This window comes from Leuciscus leuciscus, assembly GCF_965113295.1.
Source record: "Leuciscus leuciscus genome assembly, chromosome: 17".
NCBI classification, from domain to species: Eukaryota; Metazoa; Chordata; class Actinopteri; order Cypriniformes; family Leuciscidae; genus Leuciscus; species Leuciscus leuciscus.
The window spans coordinates 12,870,896-12,891,490 of record NC_138741.1 but is presented as its reverse complement, the minus strand read 5'-3'; the positions used below and the strand labels follow the sequence as shown (position 1 = coordinate 12,891,490).

Sequence of the window (20,595 nt, the reverse complement as noted above, 5' to 3'; positions counted from 1 at the left end):
CCAATAGAAATAAAATAAAAAATTCTAAAAGTTAAACTAAAATGAAAAAATAAAAATAAAAGCTAATTTAAAATATCAATAAATGCTGCAATAGTATTTAAATAACACTAAAATACCACAATAGAATAACACAAAAATAGTTTCAATGGAATATTTTCAACTTAATGTTTTTAGAGGAAGTGATGGCTGCATGTGGCCGATGGCAGTAAAATTTGAATGTCAAATCCAGACACAATTATGACATTGTGATGAAATTCATTCGGCGGTCTTTCAAATCATTGTTCAACAACAAAGAGAAGCTTTGGATAAAAGAGACATATGTAGTCAAACTATCTGATTTATGGTCGTGATTTACTAAGGGCAGACCCAAAAATGTATCATGTTTCTTGAGCACCAAATGAGCATATTACAGTGATTTTTGAAGGATCACGTGACACTGAAGACTGGAATAATTCAGCTTTGTCATTACAGGAATAAATATATTAAAACTGATATTTCAAATTGTAATATTATTTCACAATATCACTGTTTTTACTGTATTTTTGATTAGCTAAATAAATGCAGCATTGGTGAGCGTAAGAGACTTCTTTCAAAAACAGTAAAAAATATTTTTGAACTTTTCAATATATATGCAGTACAAAAATATGTAATATTAGAATGGCAATGACTTGAAGCAAACTTTGACTGTAAAATAATTCTACCCTCTAAAAATGAAAACAAGTTTTTTATTAATAGTGGTGACCAAATTTACAACCTGCGGTGGTACGTTTCATTGCACTTTCTTTAAATGGATGGAAAAAAAATGTTGTTAACCACATGACAAAACAATGATTTCAGACCTAAAGTGTTCGGATTGACCATTTGCATTTCCAAAAGAAGAAACTTGACATTTTGTGTTGTGTCTCGGGACAGGGAGGGGCCGGCTGCTGACCACAGTAGGCGTTGTCTTAGGAACAGATGTGCTCTAGACAATAGATTTATTGAATAGGGAATTATTTTATAAAACACAAGCACATCAAACACAAGAGAAGCAGCAGCGTGGACTGACCCACTATCATTCCTTAATCAGACCCACCCATGTCTAGATCTGCAGGTTACTATATAGTAGCAGAGGATCCTTCTGCCTGGCACACATCTTTTATTTCAAAACCCTTTTAGGTGTGAACACTGAAGGAGTGTGTGGTTATTCAATGATTTCAGATAGTGTCTGAGTCTGAAGCTCAACTGAAACTCAAAGATAAAGTTTTAGTATATTAGTTTTTATTTGAACTAATTTCAAATAAAGGCTCATAAGCACAGGGCTGTGAAAACCCAAAAGGTATGGGTTGGTTAATGTCAGTGCAGTTAACTCAAATGGTAAAACATAACCTCTGGGTCCAAAAAACCCAATATGGACTACAGATGTTTGCTAAGTTTATTACAGTGTCCACTTGGTAAATGAACACTCATATTGACATATTGATGGAGTAAAGGTATGACAAACTAATTTATGATAAAAGCTCTGTCTGGGTTCAGAAATGGTTTTAAATTTAACTTTAGACTTTGTGCCAAATCTTTCCATAAGAATAGATAAAAATTGTGCAAACAGGATAAGACCGGCCTTCCTAAATAGCAGATGAACTTTCATACAAACTGACCAGACCAGAACAACAGAGCTTCAACTTCCAGCTCAACTGGTTTAAATAATGAAAAATAGAAGAGGTGTGCAATACAAATATTTCACATCTTAAAATATGCAAATAAATATTTATTAAAATACATAATTTGAAGTAAAGACAGGCACTAAAAAAAATAAAATAAAAACTTTAAAATGGTACTATTTGAGAACAAAAAAACAAAAAACAAAACAAAAAAAAACAAAAATCATAGAAAAGGCCCAGATAAATGAAACAACTTAAAACTTAACCAGAAACCTTGAAGCAAAACGTTAGTGGTATTTCCAATGCTATTTACTGCTATTTCCAGTCAACGTCAATCAGATAGATAGATAGACAGATAGATAGATGGAATCGATGCATTTGTAATGGTTTATTCCTTGCTTTTACTTACAATTTTTTTTGCTATAGCATAGATCACATTAAGATATCAAAAATCTGAAAGTATTAACCAACATGATACTGAGAGGCTATCGTGAGCGCGCGTCGTGCCCCCGCGGTGAGCGAAATGGAAAAGTTAGTGTGGACTGTGGAGAGAGTGAGTGAGAGCCGGATCTATCCGTCGCCATTACTGACTGGAATGAGAGGGGAGGGGATGGCTCTCCGATTGCACGCATACCACTCTTACTGCTAAAAGACTGAAAACAACCACTTTCTGGAAAATTTGCCGATTATTCCAACCAACCACGGGAAACACAACAAAACTGGAATTTGTTTCGGAATCGCATCCGTTGAAATTAAAGCAAATAGTTGGAATGCCTCCTCCTATCTGTGGTGTCGGGAGCTGGGAGCGACCATGTTAGGTAGGGGAATGCACACGGAGTATGTGACTTTCTAGCACGCTTTTTGTCGTTTGCTTTACTGAATTTGGTTAAATGTGTGATTGTTTTTTCTATGTGTAGGTGATAGTTGTGTACCTTTATGTAAATGCACAGATTTGTCTGTCTCGTCTACAGTGTGTTGTGTCGGTGTCACACTTAACTAGCTCTGGCTAACTGGGAAGCTAGCAAGCAAAGGAGGCATCTAATGCCTTGTTAGGAGCAAGGCCGTGTCGATGCGAAAACAAATAAGCATATTAACACACATTAAACTGACCTAAATCGCCTTGTTATTTAATTTAATATAACAAGCGCGTGTGTGTGATTAATTTGCTGCGATAAACTACTCTGACGTGAAAATCAAATCCTGGGATTTAAATGCTGTGAATACTGGGTTGAGGTTTTTCGAAGTAAATGATACACAAATTCTTGCCCATTCAGTTCGTTGTCATAGCAATCATTATGAATAATTCACTCGACTAGTTCTGGGAATCGTCGCGTCCACATCTGATCGCAGTGTGGCTCGCGACTCGCCGTAACAAAAGCGCTGCTGCTCGCGTGCTGGTCGGAATTCCTTCTCACCTTCAGCAGATGCTTGTGTCTGCTTTACATCCTCGCGCGTGAAATACAGCCCGCAGTCATTTACATACCCTTCTAGACACTGATGTCCAATGTTTCCGTGATTTAACGCTCGTGAGGTCCAGTCTTTGATGTCCCATAAATGCGGCCGTCATTTATCACATTTACAACACAAAGGGTTAATTCGGTTAAAATGATTGTTTTGTCATCATATACTCTCCATAACAAAGAAAATGCAATTAATATAATTTCAAAAAGTGTTTTCCAGACCCGGAAAAATTAAGTCATGGACATATTTCATCAATTATTGATCCTTTGTGGAGTGAATCGATTTGTGAGCCGTTTGAGTCGGTTCAATTCAATTGGTCAAACCAGTTTACAAGGTAGTCTAAAAGATTCGTTAGAGAATTTGTGCCTAGTCCCAGACTAAAATGCATGTTTGAGCTGTTTTAACTGAAAGCAGCTTGCACTGACATATCTTAAAATATGTCAGTGACATTTTTGTCTCAAGATGCACACCAGTAATGTTTTTTTTTTCTACGGCATGTTTATAAAAGCTAGTTAAATGCCATAATTGAACTAAGGCCTAATCCTGGCTTAATTTAAGCCCTGTCTGTGAAACCGAACCTTTATCCAGTAATGATAAATGACTGAAATGGTATGGGAATTCATTAGTTAAAAGTCTGTATGACTATATATTTCAACTGAGGAGCACAGAATGAGAGCCTCAGTTATCACTCACTTTCATTATGTGGAAAACCGATGCAATGAAAGTGACTCAGGCTGTCATTCTGCCTAACATCTCCGTTTGTGTTCCACTTAAAAATAAGAAAGTTATACAGGCTTGGAACGGCAGGAGTAAATGATGACACAATTTTCATCAAGGCATCTCATACTCTTTTAAAAGATTCACTTCAGGCTTTACATTGCCAAATATTGAGTATATGCATATTCAGAAGTGGTTCTAGTTATGCTATCAGTACCAACACTGAATTTAATGGCATTTATAAAATAATTTCTAGCAGTTATTTTTATTTATCATGAACAGAATGCTCTTGAGTGTAGATTAGTTAATTTGTTGCCTTATTTCTACTGACAGAGGCATTTATTTATCAGCACAAAGCTGCTGATGACAAGCATAGCTTTGCACAAAAAAAAGAAAGAAAAGAAACACTGGGGTACATTCAGTAAAAGTGTATTCCACTGAATGAGCTTGTGCCACAGTATAACTACTCCTACTTATATTAAGATCAACCAATGCTTGAGCTAGTTGAACATTCATAGTACATGAGCTTAATAAATCAGATTTGTGAAGTGGATCATTGTGAAATTTTGGGATAGTTTTGTACCTAGAGAGGTTGTGGTTGTGTTTGCAGACTTTAACTGTAAAAAAAAAAAAAGGTATTAAAATGCAAATGCATTATATAAGTAAATGCAATAATATTACCATTATAAACAGCTCTGCCATGCTTAAATTTCAGCTGTCAATAATTATGTTGCTTATTATGCAAGGCAACAATTTTGGTTGTTTGTGTTGCGATTGTGTCTAGGTTGTCAACAAAGTTATCAAATGCAGAATATTAAATGATCAGTGTTCTGCTATTGGAAACTTTAAGCTTTATCTTATTGTTGACTAATTAATATTTTTGTTTTGCAGGTAGGTGATAGGAGGGGAAAGAGCAGTCGTGCGGGACAGATGATCCAGATTAAAGCTACATCGACTCAGTCAAAGTGAGAGATGGAAATGTGCCTGCACTAGCAAATGGAAGTACATGCTTGCATTGCCGGCATACTTTGCTTAGTGTAACAAGCAATGAGAGGGGCAATATAATGGCCAAGAATAAGGAGCCCCGTCCGACATACGCTGTCAGTGTCGTTGGGCTCTCAGGCACTGAGAAAGAGAAGGGCAACTGTGGTGTAGGTAAATCCTGCCTATGCAACAGATATGTACACCCCAGTGCGGACTGCTACTACTCAGAGCACACTTCTGTGTTGAGCACAATTGACTTTGGAGGGCGTGTGGTGAATAACGATCACTTCTTATACTGGGGTGAAGTATTACATCGAGGGGATGATGGCCTTGAGTGTAGAATCCAGGTCATCGAGCAGACTGAGTTCATCGATGACCAGACCTTCTTGCCTCATCGGAGCACAAACCTGCAGCCTTACTCGAAACGGGCTGCAAATACCAAGCTTCAGTCTGCCGAGAAGCTGATGTACATTTGCACAGACCAGCTTGGGTTGGAGCAGGATTTTGATCAGAAGCAGATGCCTGATGGCAAGCTCAACATCGATGGCTTTGTATTGTGTATTGATATAAGCAAAGGGTGCAATAGAAAATTTGATGACCAGATGAAATTTGTCCACAGTCTTTATTCTCAAATTTCCAAGGCGAAAAAACCCATAATCATTGCAGCAACGAAATGTGACGAATGTGTCGAGCAATATCTGAGGGAGGTTCAGACGTTTGTTACAGGTAAAAAGAATCTCATGTTGGTGGAAACATCAGCTCGATCATCTGTGAACGTGGAACTTTGTTTCAATGCTCTGACACAGCAGATGGACAAAACCCGAGGTAAACCCAAAATCATCTCTTATTTGGAAGCATACAAATCCCAGAGACAATTAGTAGCTTCTGTCTCAGACAAGTTTGAAAAGCTCATTGTTCAAACTGTCCGAGATTATCACACAAGCTGGAAAATTGTCAGCAATAAGTTGAAAAGCCATCCAGACTATGAAGAGTACATCAACTTAGAAGGCACCAAAAAGGCCAGAAACATCTTTTCAAAGCACATAGGACAGCTGAGACAAGAGCATATCAAGAGGCGGCGTGAGGATTATCTTACCAGTCTGCCAAAAATTCTTAATAAGTTGCTTAACAACCTGGAGGAAATTGAGACGCTGAGTTGGACTGAGGCTCAGAGCCTTATGAAGAGCAGGCCTGAATTTCAGTACTGTTTCATTGAGTTAGAACAAACGCCATGGTATGAGACCGACCACCTCGATAAAACTGACGACAGAAGAGTGCCCTTCGATATCCTCAAAACCATGGAAGGAGAGAGGATTTATCAAAACCACGTCCAGCATTTGATATCTGAGAAGAGGCGGTTGGAGATGAAGGAGAAATTCAAGAAGACTCTGGAGCGAGTGCATTTCATCAGCCCCGGCCAACCGTGGGAAGAGGTCATGTGCTTTGTCATGGAGGATGAGGGGTACAAGTACATCACTGAATCAGATCGCAGGGATGTTTACAGTCGGCATCAGCAGGAAATAGTTGAAAGGGCCAAAGAGGAGTTTCAGGAAATGCTTTTTGAGCACGCAGAGCTGTTCTATGACCTCGATTTGAACGCGACCCCAAGCTGTGACAAAATGAGTGAGATTCATGCCGTACTTAATGAGGAACCTAGATACAGAGCTCTCCAGAAACTCGCCACAGACAGGGAGTCACTTTTACTGAAACACATTGGGTTTGTCTATCACCCCACAAAAGAAACATGCCTCAGCGGCACGGCTTGCATCGATCTCAAAGTCGAGCAAATCCTCGCCAACAGGCTAGTTCAGCTGGATCACGGCCGCTCGAATATCTACTACAACAGTGCCAACATTGATAAGGTTAACCTGTGTCTCTTAGGCAGAGAAGGATTGGCACAGGAGCTCGCAAATGAAATCCGAGCTCAGTCCACTGATGATGAATACACCCTTGATGGGAAAATCTATGAATTAGACCTTTTGCCTGTGGATGTCAATTCTGGCATGCTTTTGAACCATTCCTGGATATCGACTTTCAAGCCCCATGGGTTCTTTTGTGTCTTCAGCTCTATAGAGTCGCTTAATTACATTGGTGACCGCATAAGCCGGATACGAGCTGAGATTGCCCAGAGCAGAAGGGATAGGTATAGCCAGCCAGTGCCATTCATTCTCATTTTAGCAAATCAGCGCGACAGTATTTGCAAAAACATGCCTATTTTAAGGCATCAGGGCCAACAGCTTGCAAATAAGTTACAGTGCACTTTTGTAGATATACCCACCGGCACTTTTCCCAGGAAGTTTAATGAGTCTCAGATAAAACAGGCCCTCAGAGCTGTGTTGGAGGGATTGAAGCACAATTTCGACATGATGAACCCCATGCCCTCAATTAAAGATCTGTCTGAGACAGATTTACGGATAGTCATGTGTGCCATGTGTGGAGATCCATTTAGCGTGGATCTAATTCTCTCACCGTTCCTGGACTCACATTCCTGCAGCGCCGGACAGCCCGGGCAGTGCAACACGTTGATCCTTGACAAAATCATCGGCGACAGTCGCAGACGCATACAGGTCACTGTGCTCTCCTACCACTCCTCCATTGGAATCAGAAAAGACGAATTGGTGCATGGGTACATTCTTGTTTACTCAGCAAAACGAAAGTCTTCCATGGCTATGCTGAGGGCGTTTCTGGCTGAAGTCCAGGATGTCATTCCAGTTCAAATGGTGGCCATTACGGACAGCCAGGCAGACTTCTTTGAGAATGATGCGATAAAAGAGCTGATGACTGAAGGAGAGCACATTGCCACGGAAATTACTGCTAAGTTCACCGCTCTCTACTCGTTGTCCCAGTATCACAGGCAGACAGAAGTTTTCACGCCATTTTTCAATGAGGTCCTCGAGAAGAAGAGCAACATCGAAAGCTCCTTCATGTTCGACAACAGCAGGGACGGAACAGGCACCGGTGAAGATGTCTTCCCGCAGTCACCTCATAGCCATTCGCCTGCCTACCAATACTACCCTGACTCCGAGGATGATGGGGAGGGACCGCCACCTTACAGCCCAATAGGCGATGATGTGCAGCTGCTGCCTAATCCTAGTGAACGGAAGTACAGAATCGACCTAGAAGGAAACGAGTACCCGGTTCACAGCACACCTCTTGGTGATCACGAGCGTAACCACAAAGTGCCTCCCCCAGTAAAACCCAAGCCTAATGTGTTGCCCAAACCCAATGTTAAGAAGCTGGACCCCAACCTTCTGAGGACCATTGAGGCTGGAATGAGGAACTCCAGGAGGACGCGAAGTCCAATGATGGGTCACGGTGATGACCTTGAAGCATCCGACAACTATGCAGAGCCGGCCGACACTCTTCTCAAATTCAAAGGCTTTAGTGATGACATATATGCAGTACCGGAAGATGCGCACAGTAGATCTGGCAAGATCCGCAACTCGTTTGGTGGACTCGCTCTGCACGGGGATGAGGAGAACGGCTTTGACTCCATGTCTAAGTCTCAGGGTGGCAGAAGGCCTTCTAAGTATAAACATCGTTCTAAGATCCTCTTCAGCAAGACAAAAGCTTATCAAAGACGAGTGCACTCAGATGTCAGTGACGATGAGTCGGGGCCTGCAACGCAGAAGAAGAAGAAAGGAAGGGGTAACCGAGGAAGTGAAGAAGATCCACTTCTCTCACCTGTGGATCCTTGGAAAGGAGGGATAGACAATCCAGCCATCACATCTGACCCAGAGCAGGATGATAAGAAAACGAAGAAAAAGAAAGCACCAAAGATCAAGGAACCCAAAAAGGTGAGCTGGTATTTATTTATTTTTTACTTATGTACTCAATTATTATTTAAAACTCAAAGGATTTTGAATCATATAGGATTAGGTACTACATCGACTAATATTTTTTATTTAATTGTTTGTGTCGATATTGTGTATTTAATTGCACATGCTCGTTTCTCTTATTTTAAAATTTAGATGACCTTTGCTGGCATTTAAAGATCAAAGCTAATCTTTAAAAACAATTATAATTTAATAAAACTTTTAAATCTTTAGTAAATCTCCAAAATGAATATACATTTTTAATACTGTACATTATAATGTTGTGATTCTTGAATTCAAATTCAAATGAGTAAGTTTAGGATGTTTTTAGTTTATTTATTTTGACAAAATAGCATAGAATTGTAATATTATTTGCCAGAATTGTCATATCTGTGCATCCTTTAAAATATTTCCAAAAGATGTTATATTATTTCTAAGATTCTTATTAAGAAGATGATTATATAAAATAATTTCCAACATTATCCCATTTAAATGCTAACAGCAGGCACATTGAAATGTGATTGTCGTCAGTATGCATTGTAGTGATCATAGAATCACTATGATCTATGTGTTATCTTTTCTCAACAGGCAAAGACAATAAAGACCACAAAGCCATTGTACCCACCGACTCGTAGAAATTGGGAGAGCAACTATTTTGGGGTGCCTCTTCAGAACTTGGTCACTCCTGATAGGCCCATACCTTTGTTTATTGAGAAGTGTGTTGACTACATTGAGCGAACTGGTAAGTTTCCTGTTTTTCTAAATCTGAAAAACCAAATAGCATCTGAAAATGTGTAAAACTCTTGTCGGTTCTCCGTTTGAAGGCCGATTGAGAATTGTATCTTTCTTGAGTTTGCAAGAATGAAGTGATATATTTTAGTCATTTTTGTTCTTGCCATTTTTCATTTAGTAGATTGCAGTTTTAGTAACATGTACTAAAACTGTACCTTCCTGGTCCTGAGGCGCTTTTCTGAAAATTGTACATTTGTGCGTTTCACATTGCATACTTTATGAGCCTGATACAGTCTATATTTTAAAGCACAGGAAATTCTGTATTCAGTTCAAATACCATCAATGAGTAAATGAATGAAATCCATTACTCTGAGATAATACATTCTGACACAACAGGAAGTTGATGGGTAGGGTAGGAGGGAAGTCAGTCTGGTAAATGATTGAATGAATTTTTATGGCACGTGTTATGATGATCTAATTTTTCCCAGAGCACTTTGTTCAGTTAGATTGTGGTTTGCATTTTCATGGGCTCTGCAAATGATGTGTAAACACTGAGGCCCAGCATATATCATAGCCACGGGGTGGGTTTAACATAATTTCTGGACATGCTTAGCATTTTTGGACTCTTAACAAAGTCTGCTTCATATGCTTAAAGCAGTGATAGAGGCCCTTTTACTGTGGCTGTTTGTTTGGTTACAACATGCCCTTCAGTAGCTTGTTCTGTAACTGTGGTCAATGGAAACTTTGACTACCACGGCTGTCAATAAGCCCAGCCGACCCGTAATATAGCTTGAGGTTTCATTAGCGAGTAGGTGACACCCACATACTGTCGTTCAGGTTGTGGCTATAGATCAGTGAAACTCATGCATGGATGACATGCATTAATGTGGTTTCTTAAGGAAATTATTAAGCTGCTATTTGTGGTTGTGGTTTTTATGGTGAGTACTGGAAGTGGGCAAAGTGTCTGTGGTGAGTGTAATACTAGACCAATTTGCTGGTTGAACTGGTTTTGATTTGTGTATGTGTGGCCGTACACCCGTAAAGCCCTATATGTGATGATCCGAAACACTGTTTTTTTTAATTTTGCTGATCTCATGTTTAGATCTCACATAGTGCTGTGTGCACTGTTAATGTGCAGGACTATTGATTTGTTGTGGTGAGTGGCTTGATTTTTTTTTTTTTTTTTTTTGTGACATGCAGGTTTGTGGACTGTAGGGAAGCATTTAGCTTTACAAATTGGTGTAATTTATAAAATTATAAAGGCACAATATTAAAGTTTCTAAAATTCGAAGTCAATTAGGCTTGGTTATTTAATGTCATTGCTGATGGCCGATAAATGGATGCTATGAAAATTCTGCACAATTTTGTGTAAAAAAACTAAAATACAAAAAATGTAAATGAGGCATTTTAAATGATTCAGATGACAACATAACATGTACACTATTAAAAATGTATATTTCCTAAAGTTTACATTTAGTGGTGGGCGATATAAAAATTTCACAAATAAACCAATTCATTATTTTCATGTTATGGTCGACAACAGATAAATGGATGATATTAAAAGTCTATACATTTTTGTCTAAAAACTAAAATCAGGCATTTAATAAATGCTACAAGTGAATTTAGGCATCACTACATTATAATGCACAGTATGAAAAATAAATAGATTAAATCTAATGGTGAATCATTAGTGTTTTTTTTAAAGATTAGCTTTAAGTGATTGTTGGCAAAGGTAATCTAAATGTAGAAAAAGATAAATGAAAATTAACTTGAGAGGAACATTTTTACTAAATATATGCTTTTTATTACATATTCATTATGTTTACTTAAGCTGTTCTTTAATATTTAATATTTGTGTAAATCCGTCAGGAAATCAAGTTATTATCAAATGTTTAAACTGTAAATCCAAGATGGCGCCGCGGATGGCTAAAGATCCAAGGTAAAGATCCAAGATGGCGCCGCGGATGGCTGCCTCGGTGTTGAGCTCTCCAGTTGTTACACTGTTTTTGTTAGTTTGTCCTGTTTATGTTTGTCATACGCTATCAGTTATACCAGGGACGAACTGCTGAACATTCGGCAGTGCACACCAACTGATCACCAACCAGTTTTTGATTCTTCTGGCGTTTTGCGGAACATTGTCGTCGGTTGCGCCGCTGCACTGTGGAAACAGTATAAGACGCGCAGGCGTGGGAAGCGAGCCGGCACACTCGTTAAGCTCAGGCAGCGCGGATTCAGAACGGCGCTGCCTAGCATCCATCTGGCGAATGTCCGCTCTCTCCCTAACAAAATGGACGAACTACTTCTGCTCTCACGCAAAAACAAGGACTTTACCAACTCTGCTGCTCTTTGTTTCACGGAAACCTGGCTGAACGAAGCCATTCCGGACAGCGCGTTACATCTACCGGACTTTCAGCTGTTCAGAGCAGATCGCGATATGGAGTCAACGGGTAAAACGCGCGGTGGTGGGACATGCTTTTACATCAACAGAAGGTGGTGTACTGATGTAACTGTGTTAAGGAAGATGTGCTGTCCTGATGTGGAAGTGCTTTTCCTTAACTGTAAGCCGTTCTACTCGCCGCGGGAGTTTTCCTCGCTCGTTCTCATCAGTGTTTACATTCCACCGCAAGCACACGTGAGTACGGCGCTGCAACAGCTGGCTGATCTGATCACAGAAACAGAACAACAACACCCGGACTCTGTTCTTATCATTCTCGGAGACTTTAATCAGGCAAAACTCACACGTGAGCTGCCTAAATTCAAACAGCACATTACATGCCCCACCAGAGACAATAATATTTTGGACCATTGCTACACCACAACAAAGGATGCATATCGCTCCGTCGCCAGAGCAGCTCTAGGACTTTCCGATCACTGCCTGGTTCATCTTCTACCAACTTACAGGCAAAAACTTAAAACTGCTAAGCCAGTAATAAGGACTGTAAAGAGATGGACCAACGACACAGAGCAGGTCTTACAAGCCTGTTTTGAATGCACTGACTGGAGTGTTTTTGAAGCTGCTGCCAGCGATCTGGACGAGCTCACAGAGACTGTAACATCATACATCAGTTTCTGTGAGGATTTATGCATCCCTACCAGGACTTACTTATCATTCAACAATGATAAACCATGGTTCACACCAAAACTCAGACAGCTTCGTCAGGTCAAAGAAGATGCCTACAGGAGTGGGGATAGGATCTTGTATAATCAGGCCAGGAACACATTGACAAAGGAGATTGAAGTGGCTAAGAAGAGCTATGCCAAAAAGCTGGAAAACCAGTTTTCCTCCAACGACCCTGCATCAGTGTGGAAAGGCCTGAAAGACATTACCAACTACAAGACACCATCCCCCAGCATCGACAGCAACAAGCATCTTGCGAACGAGCTGAATGTCTTTTACTGTAGATTTGAGACCCCCGATCAGACACCCCATACCCGCCCTGACCATCTCTCTACACAGCCATCAACACCTCCAGCCATCCCCCTCCCCTCCCTCCCTGCACTTCAGATCAGTGAGGATAATGTGCGTCAGATCTTCAGGAAACAGAAGAGAAGGAAAGCACCAGGCCCAGACGGTGTTTCACCAGCCTGTCTGAAAACCTGCGCTGACCAGCTGGCCTCTATCTTCTCACTGATCTTCAACAGATCACTGGAGCAGTGCAAAGTCCCTTTCTGCTTTAAACGCTCCACCATCATCCCAATCCCGAAGAAACCAAAGATCAAAGGACTCAATGACTACAGACCTGTTGCCTTAACATCTGTGGCCATGAAGTCATTCGAAAGACTGGTGTTAGCATATCTGAAGGACATCACTGGACCCTTGCTGGACCCCCTGCAGTTTGCCTACAGAGCAAACCGGTCTGTGGATGATGTGGTCAATATGGGACTGCATTACACCCTACAACATCTGGACAAACCAGGGACCTATGCAAGGATTCTGTTCGTGGACTTTAGTTCTGCCTTCAACACCATCGTCCCATCACTGCTCCAGACCAAACTGACCCAGCTCTCTGTCCCTAGCTCCGTCTGTCAATGGATCACCAGCTTTCTGACAGACAGACAACAGCTAGTCAGAATGGGCAAAATCACGTCCGACAGCCGCACCATCAGCACCGGTGCTCCACAGGGATGTGTTCTCTCACCACTGCTCTTCTCCCTGTACACAAATGACTGCACCTCTAAAGACACCTCTGTCAAGCTCCTGAAGTTTGCAGACGACACTACTGTTATCGGACTCATCCGGAACGGTGACGAGTCTGCGTACAGACAGGAGGTGGAGCAGCTGGCTCTTTGGTGCAGTTATAACAACCTGGAGCTGAACACGCTCAAAACAGTGGAGATGATCGTGGACTTCAGGAGAAACCCCCCTGCACTCCCTTCACTCACCATCATGGACAGCACTGTGACTGCAGTAGAGTCATTCAGGTTCCTGGGCACCACCATCTCTCAGGATCTGAAGTGGGACACTCACATAGACTCTATTGTGAAGAAAGCCCAACAGAGACTGTACTTCCTGCGTCAGCTGAGGAAATTCAACCTGCCACAGGAGCTGCTCGTACAGTTCTACTCAGCTGTCATCCAGTCCATCCTCTGCACTTCCATCACCGTCTGGTTCGGCTCTGCTACCAAAACCGACCTCCGTAGACTACAGCGGATAGTTCGGACTGCTGAGCGAATCACTGGCACTACCCTTCCCACACTCAAAGTACTGCACTCATCCAGAGTGAGTAAAAGGGCTCGCAAAATCACTCTGGACCCGTCACACCCAGCACACTTTCTGTTTGAACTGTTACCGTCTGGTCGACGCTACAGAGCACCGAGCACAAAAACAACCAGACACAGGAAAAGTTTCTTTCCCCAGGCCATCTACCTCATGAACACTTAAATGTTCCCCTACTGTGGAACAAACATGTGCAATACTTCCCTCAGACATTTCATTATAGCACCTTATAACTTTATATATATTTATAATTTATAATCTTTTTCTATTTTTTTTTCTATTTTTTTTTAATTTTTTTTTTATTTATACCTGTTACTTGTCACTTGTCTTGTCACTTTGTATTGTATGTGTACTGGAAGCTACTGTCACCAAGACAAATTCCTCGTATGCGCAAGCATACTTGGCAATAAAGCTCTTTCTGATTCTGATTCTGATTCTGATTCTAAATGTTTATATTAAAAAAAGGGGGGTATAAACATTATTACATCATTAAAAAGTTATTATAATAACATTATTATAAAAACTGCCTTCTGTGCAATTTAAATGTTTGCATACAAATCAATTGTTAATAATTATAAAAAAAAATTTTTGGGAGAAAAATAGACATGTACTGTGCCTGATATATATCCAAATGAATCAATATTGAAAAGATTTTAATTGAAATCAGAATTGGATCAAATCACAAGCTTGTGAATCGAATCGTGAAATTTGTGTCTGTCCTGCCCTATAAATGAGCATGAAAAATGATATCAAATAACAACCAATATATGAACAATATTGACCAATACTGATTTAAAAATATTAGAATATAGTAAATATTCATTATTAATAGTCAGTATTAATATTAAATATTTATTTTATTTGTGCTATCACTTAAAATCAAGCCATATTGTCTGTGGTTGAATCTGGGCCTTTTTTTGGTTTCCAGTGGAATGAGATGAGATGGCACATTGTGCCCGTGGCTGCATCTGAGCATCGCAGGGCTCTGTTTAAGAGCTTTTTGAAAGCATCTTGCTTCACAGAGCTGTGCAGATGAAAAGGTTCATCAAACACCCTGCCCCCCAAGCCAAACGCTCACTCCCTCCCATTTATGCCCCTCTATCTCCCTCAGTACTGCATTGTGAAACCCAGAGGAAATTATAGCCTAATACTTGACTCAATTTTTTTTTTCTGTGGTCAAAAAAGTAGTCCAACAATCCACTCCTCCAAACATGGTGTATGCACACACACACAGTCCTTTATTTCTCGCGGCCCATCATTTCTGAAAACCAAGAGCCTGTGGCGTTAAAAACTGTATGGAGAAAATGGACTTTATGGATGTTTCCTAATTGACTTTCATGGCTCATTTAGGCCTGGATGCTTCATTTATTCATCAGAAGAAAACCCCCATTGTCATTTCCTCCTTGCAGGGCTTCACAGTAATAACCTCCTCTGTGTAAAATGTTATGGATGTTTAGATATTTACATGAGACACTAACCATAAAATAAACCATGAACTTGATAGACACTGTATAATCAGAAAAACATTGTTGCATCAGTTCCCAGCAAATATATTCAAGCCTTGAACAGGACTACATAAATTCATAAAGTCTTTGGATCTCACAGTGACATGCTTCTATAAAAAAATAAATAAATTGTTGCAACACATAGGATGCAAATTAGGTGCATTTTAGTTGACCTGATGTGTTCCCTATGGGTGCAGTGGTGCGTTAAACAGCTCTGTGGAAAGGAGGTACCATTTACAAAAAGTTTGTATTGTTGTGCAATACAGTTGGAACTTTAGCATATTTTTGTAATCTTTTCCTGGAAATATTGGATATTAATATTACAATTAGTGTATGTTCCACTTCCAATATTTCCAGTAAATGCTGTGCCATGTAAATAATAGGGTAATATTTCAAATGCATTTAGTTGCATAATAATATTATTCCAATTCCAATTAGTTAATATTCCAAGTTTGAATATGAACTAATTATTTGTTCAACAAAGCATTTGCTAGAAATATTTTAGTATTAACTAATTAGAAAAGGAATTTTATTATCCAACTAACTGGGGTTGGAATATTAACTAATTATTTAAATAACAGAGCATTTACCTCAAATATTGAAATATTAATTAATTGTGTATACATACAAACTAAGTGTTGCCTTAATTTTCTTTTTTTTGCGACTCATAGGCCTGCAAAATATTTTTTAGCAGAAGCTATTTTATATATTCTGTGTAAAACACAAAGTTCAATTGACATTGCTTTGCCAGCATCATTTGATCAGCTGTTGTTGTTTAAATCCACAACATGGACTCAGGGCCGGTTGCAAAGCCAAACACAAAGACTTCCCTGTGGGCACGTTTTGGTTTTAACTCAAATGGAAAAGAAAAGCCCAATAACTCGGATTGGCTTTTTCTGCAGCAAAACGGTGGCAGCTAAAGGCACCAATACCATAAAATGTCAGTTGCAGTTGCTTCCCAACAGTAGACTATTGCAGAGGCTTCTGGTCCAAATCTGAATGCGATATGAATGCTGTGAAAGCTTTGACAAGCTGTATGAATTGCCAGGAAAAACTTCAGAAATTACAGTTTCCAGCCTATATAGCCAAATGAAAGATGTCAAGGTTTAAAAACCTGACTTGGCCAATCCACTCGATGTGATCAAGCGCAGATGTTGCCCCATACGCAAGCTTAACAATACATTACCTCGCCAATGACTGGATGCTACCAAGTGTGAAATAAGATATGTGCCAGAGAAGCTCATAGCTGAATGATTTCAGTATGCTTTGGCAGACTGGGTATGAGATTAGCAGAAAATGTCCTGCATAAGCACGGATACACAGCGGTTCTTGGCCGGACATGCGGAACTGCTTTGAATGAAGAAAAAGGCGAGAGTATTTGTACAACAATTAATCAGCTGACTAATATTTCATGAACAAGACAGCACTGGGCTGAAAGGGTCATAAGTGTGTTTACAGACAATCTCTAAACCATCATTTTGCAACATTGGACTGTTTTTCTAGAACATTAGATGAATTGTGACTGGGAAATGGACAGGATTGTTTACAGTTTGTTGATGTTTTCTCTCAAGGTCTATGTTTAAAGTTTATTTACACAATATGATACTATAAACCGCAATGTTATTACTGTATAGCAAATCATTAGAGAGAACATTTTTAAGACTACAGTTAAAATAGCAGCCTAAAAACCCCTTTCACACGTTTATCACCTTGTTATTCTGGAGTCAGATTCAGAGTTGTTATTCTGGAGTCAGAGTATTAGATTACAAGCTGTATGTGTCTAGGGTGTGTTTTAAAACCTAGTGAGCTAGCTAACTAGACATCTAGCTCTTTGGTTGCAATATTTGTACATCTTACTGTTTCAGGGCATCTGTACTGGTGACCAGGTCACAAAAGCAAGATGCTGCGCATTTCCAAGGATGCTGTTGCAATGATGCACTTTTTAAAGTGGCTCTTTTGCAGTGAAAATGCAGGAGTCAGCCTTTTCACAAGACTTTAGCCCTTTAGCCTTGCTTTTCAATATTGTACGGAGCTTCCTCGCAGCCATAGGGATTACTTAACTCTGTAGGGAATAATTGTCATTGCCCGTTTCTGCACTTTCAGACCTAGTGCTGCAGAGTATCACAACTCAACATGATGCGACATCAATCTTAATAGATTTAGCTACCGAGGTAACTATAATTATTCCATTTATTGTTGCAACTGAAAAACAAAACAAAAAAATTAATCAATTTAATTTGTATTTTAAATGATAATTTTGAAACTGTGAGAAATTTTAGAAATCTATTTGTCATTTTGGAGTAGTTCCTTATTGCTAATTGTGGCATTTTGCTGGAAACTGGTTACTATGGAATATTTCTGTTATATTATAATCATTTGGCTTATGTCATGCTTTTAGACCTATACCATGTAAAACCTGATATACATGAAATAATCTGTATTTATGAAACTGTAAACTGCACTGTTATTACTGTATAACAAATCATCAGAGAAAAGTTTGTAAATCTTGTAATGTAAATCGTTATGAACTTTATAACCGTATAGCAGAATCCTTAAATAAAATATAAGTATAAATAGACAATAATGTCTTTGTACGATGCTATGTAATTACTTAGTTTAATGATTAAAGTTCAGTAGTTTTTATTGTGTGGGACAAAACATATAATGCAATGCAGTAAAATTATGATTGGGAGATCCTCAAAAGCCTGTTGTATCATATTTGATACTCTCATTAATATGACTTTCCTAAAAAATTATGCATGGACAATCAAGTAAACCTAAGTTGCTTTAGTTCAGTAAGTGTTCTTCTTGAAATATTACTAATATAGAAGTTCTTTTTACGTTTACTTAATAAAAATCAGTAGATTAATCAAGATTTTACAGCAAAAAGACACATGTACCACGACCTGAAGGGGGATTATATTAAAATACCTTTTACTTGCTAAAAATGTTTAACCTATCGATCAGATGATATAAGGTATGTAGTAGTGTGTATAACAGGTTTTTCAGCAAAGTTTTGATCATGTTGATCATTTAGAGGCCGCTGAAATATGCGTAATATGATACAGTAGGCTTTATAGGGTTAAGTGTCATATCACTCTGAACCCCTCACATCCTGGCCACTTCCTCTTTAAACTGTTGCCGTCTGGTCGGTGCTACAGCGCATTGAGCACCAGATCTACCTCATGAACAGTTCAATTCCCCCACTGGGCAATAAACAAGTGCAATACACACCACTATTGATTTATACTCATATTTATTTATCATACCTCTTATTCACATTCCCTTGCATTGTATATAACATCTGTACATGCATATATTGTCTTTTGTAAATTGTGTACTTTATGTATTTATTTTTATTCACTTATTTTACTTTCATTATCTTTCTTGTCGCTGTCATTCTGTCTGTTCACTGGAAGCTTCTGTCACAAGACAAATTCCTTGAATGTGTAAGCATACTTGGCAATGAAGCTCATTCTGATTCTAAATCTAAATATAAACCGACAACATTGTTGAGTGCAGTTGGAGGAAATGTGGGATTTTAAAGTGATTTGCAGTTTTCCCCATATCAGAGTATTGTCGTGTAGAGTCAGAGTGCTTGATCTATTGCATTGTGTATGATCTACAGATAAGAATGCAAATGTAAAGGTGTGGCTTGTAATAAGCTTACCAACTTGCTTTGCATTTACATGCACAGATCATGTCGATACCGATACCTTGACTTCGATTCCCGTTCCTGAACAATATTTATTTTTGATACCAATTTTATGAAATCCATTTTAACAAGATTACAATACATATTACCTAAAAAGTTTTTTTTTTTTTTTTTTTTTTTTTTTTTAAACAGACTCAAAGACTCATGTAGGCCACTCATGTAGGACAGAATTATATGACTCACACTCAAGCGCACACATAAAGCTTGCTGCAAAGCAATGGCAAAAGTAGCGAATGAAAGTAGCGAATTCAAAATTATGAATGTCAATATGAATGTCTCCTTGCTAACTAGTGTTTTCTGGGTCAGTGTTGGCTGCAAGGATGAAGTTGACGGTGCTAACTCGTCATCTCTGCAGTAAAGTGAATGCGTGCGCCTATTAGGAGAAAAACACCTTTCATTTGGATTAAATAATCAGAGAGAATTTGTTTTTGATTCAAGACATTTAGACATTTCAAGCTTTCTATATGCCTATATGCTTTCTATATTTCTCATGTCTGTGAGGTAAGTAGCCTATACGCTGAGTTTCGGTTCATTGGTGACACGCTCCAGGTCTTCTTGCTGTCGAAGACAGCAACTTTCTGCTCTTAAGGCGAGACACTACAGGTAAATAGGGTAACATTTTTAACTTACAGATATCACCATCAAACTTTACCAGTTGATTACTCACATGAATTGGAGAAAAAAATGCATTGCAAGTTTTCTGTAATTTTATTTTTAAATATGCTAATGAGGCTATATCTAATTAAATATGCGTTAATTTGCATATATTTTGAAGTGACAAATCTGACCATTGAAAAAAACAAGGTTCAAAATTATTTTTGCATTTTGTTGATATATTCAATGAAAAGACTTTACCAGAGGGGATAATGAATATCTCCTTTTGTTACCCTGTAAATCAGAAAATACTGCCAATAGCCTTAAAAAATTGATTTCCGCCCTATTTTTAGGCATAAAATGTCATATAAATCAGGCCAAGAATGATATATCAACAAATCCCTCTGGACAAACCTTCACAATATAGTTAGGAATACGACTGTAAAGTTTGGTGTATGTAGGTGCTACAGAAGTGGAAAATCGTCACTAGGAGTGTGAGAAAAAACTCATTTTGAGAAAACGGCCTTTAAATATTTTTATGGCAAAATTCCACTAATTCCTATTGAAAGCCATGAATTACAGACAAAATATGCTTTAGGTCCAAGTAAAATCCATGTATCACACTGTTTAACATCTAAAACTCATTATTGCTTCATCCATCACTGATCATAACATCCAAAACAACACATCAACAGTCCATCACACAGGTGGAATG

At 38.9% G+C, this 20,595-nt stretch overlaps 1 protein-coding gene and 1 long non-coding RNA gene across 2 annotated transcripts in view; both read left to right on the top strand.

Moving 5' to 3' along the window:
* Positions 1-2,190: 2,190 nt before the first annotated feature.
* arhgap5 (Rho GTPase activating protein 5) overlaps positions 2,191-20,595 on the top strand; it is a 39,939-nt gene continuing 21,534 nt past the window's right edge. Inside the window, exons 1-3 of the mRNA XM_082142881.1 lie at positions 2,191-2,458; positions 4,710-8,599; positions 9,206-9,359. Coding sequence (XP_081999007.1) covers positions 4,883-8,599; positions 9,206-9,359 — 3,871 coding nt within the window. The 5' untranslated portion in view covers positions 2,191-2,458; positions 4,710-4,882. The remainder of the gene's footprint in view (positions 2,459-4,709; positions 8,600-9,205; positions 9,360-20,595) is intronic.
* Positions 14,532-19,382, top strand: LOC309479041. Its single transcript, XR_014199143.1, has 2 exons — positions 14,532-18,366; positions 18,446-19,382. It is a non-coding gene; the product is annotated as an uncharacterized lncRNA (long non-coding RNA).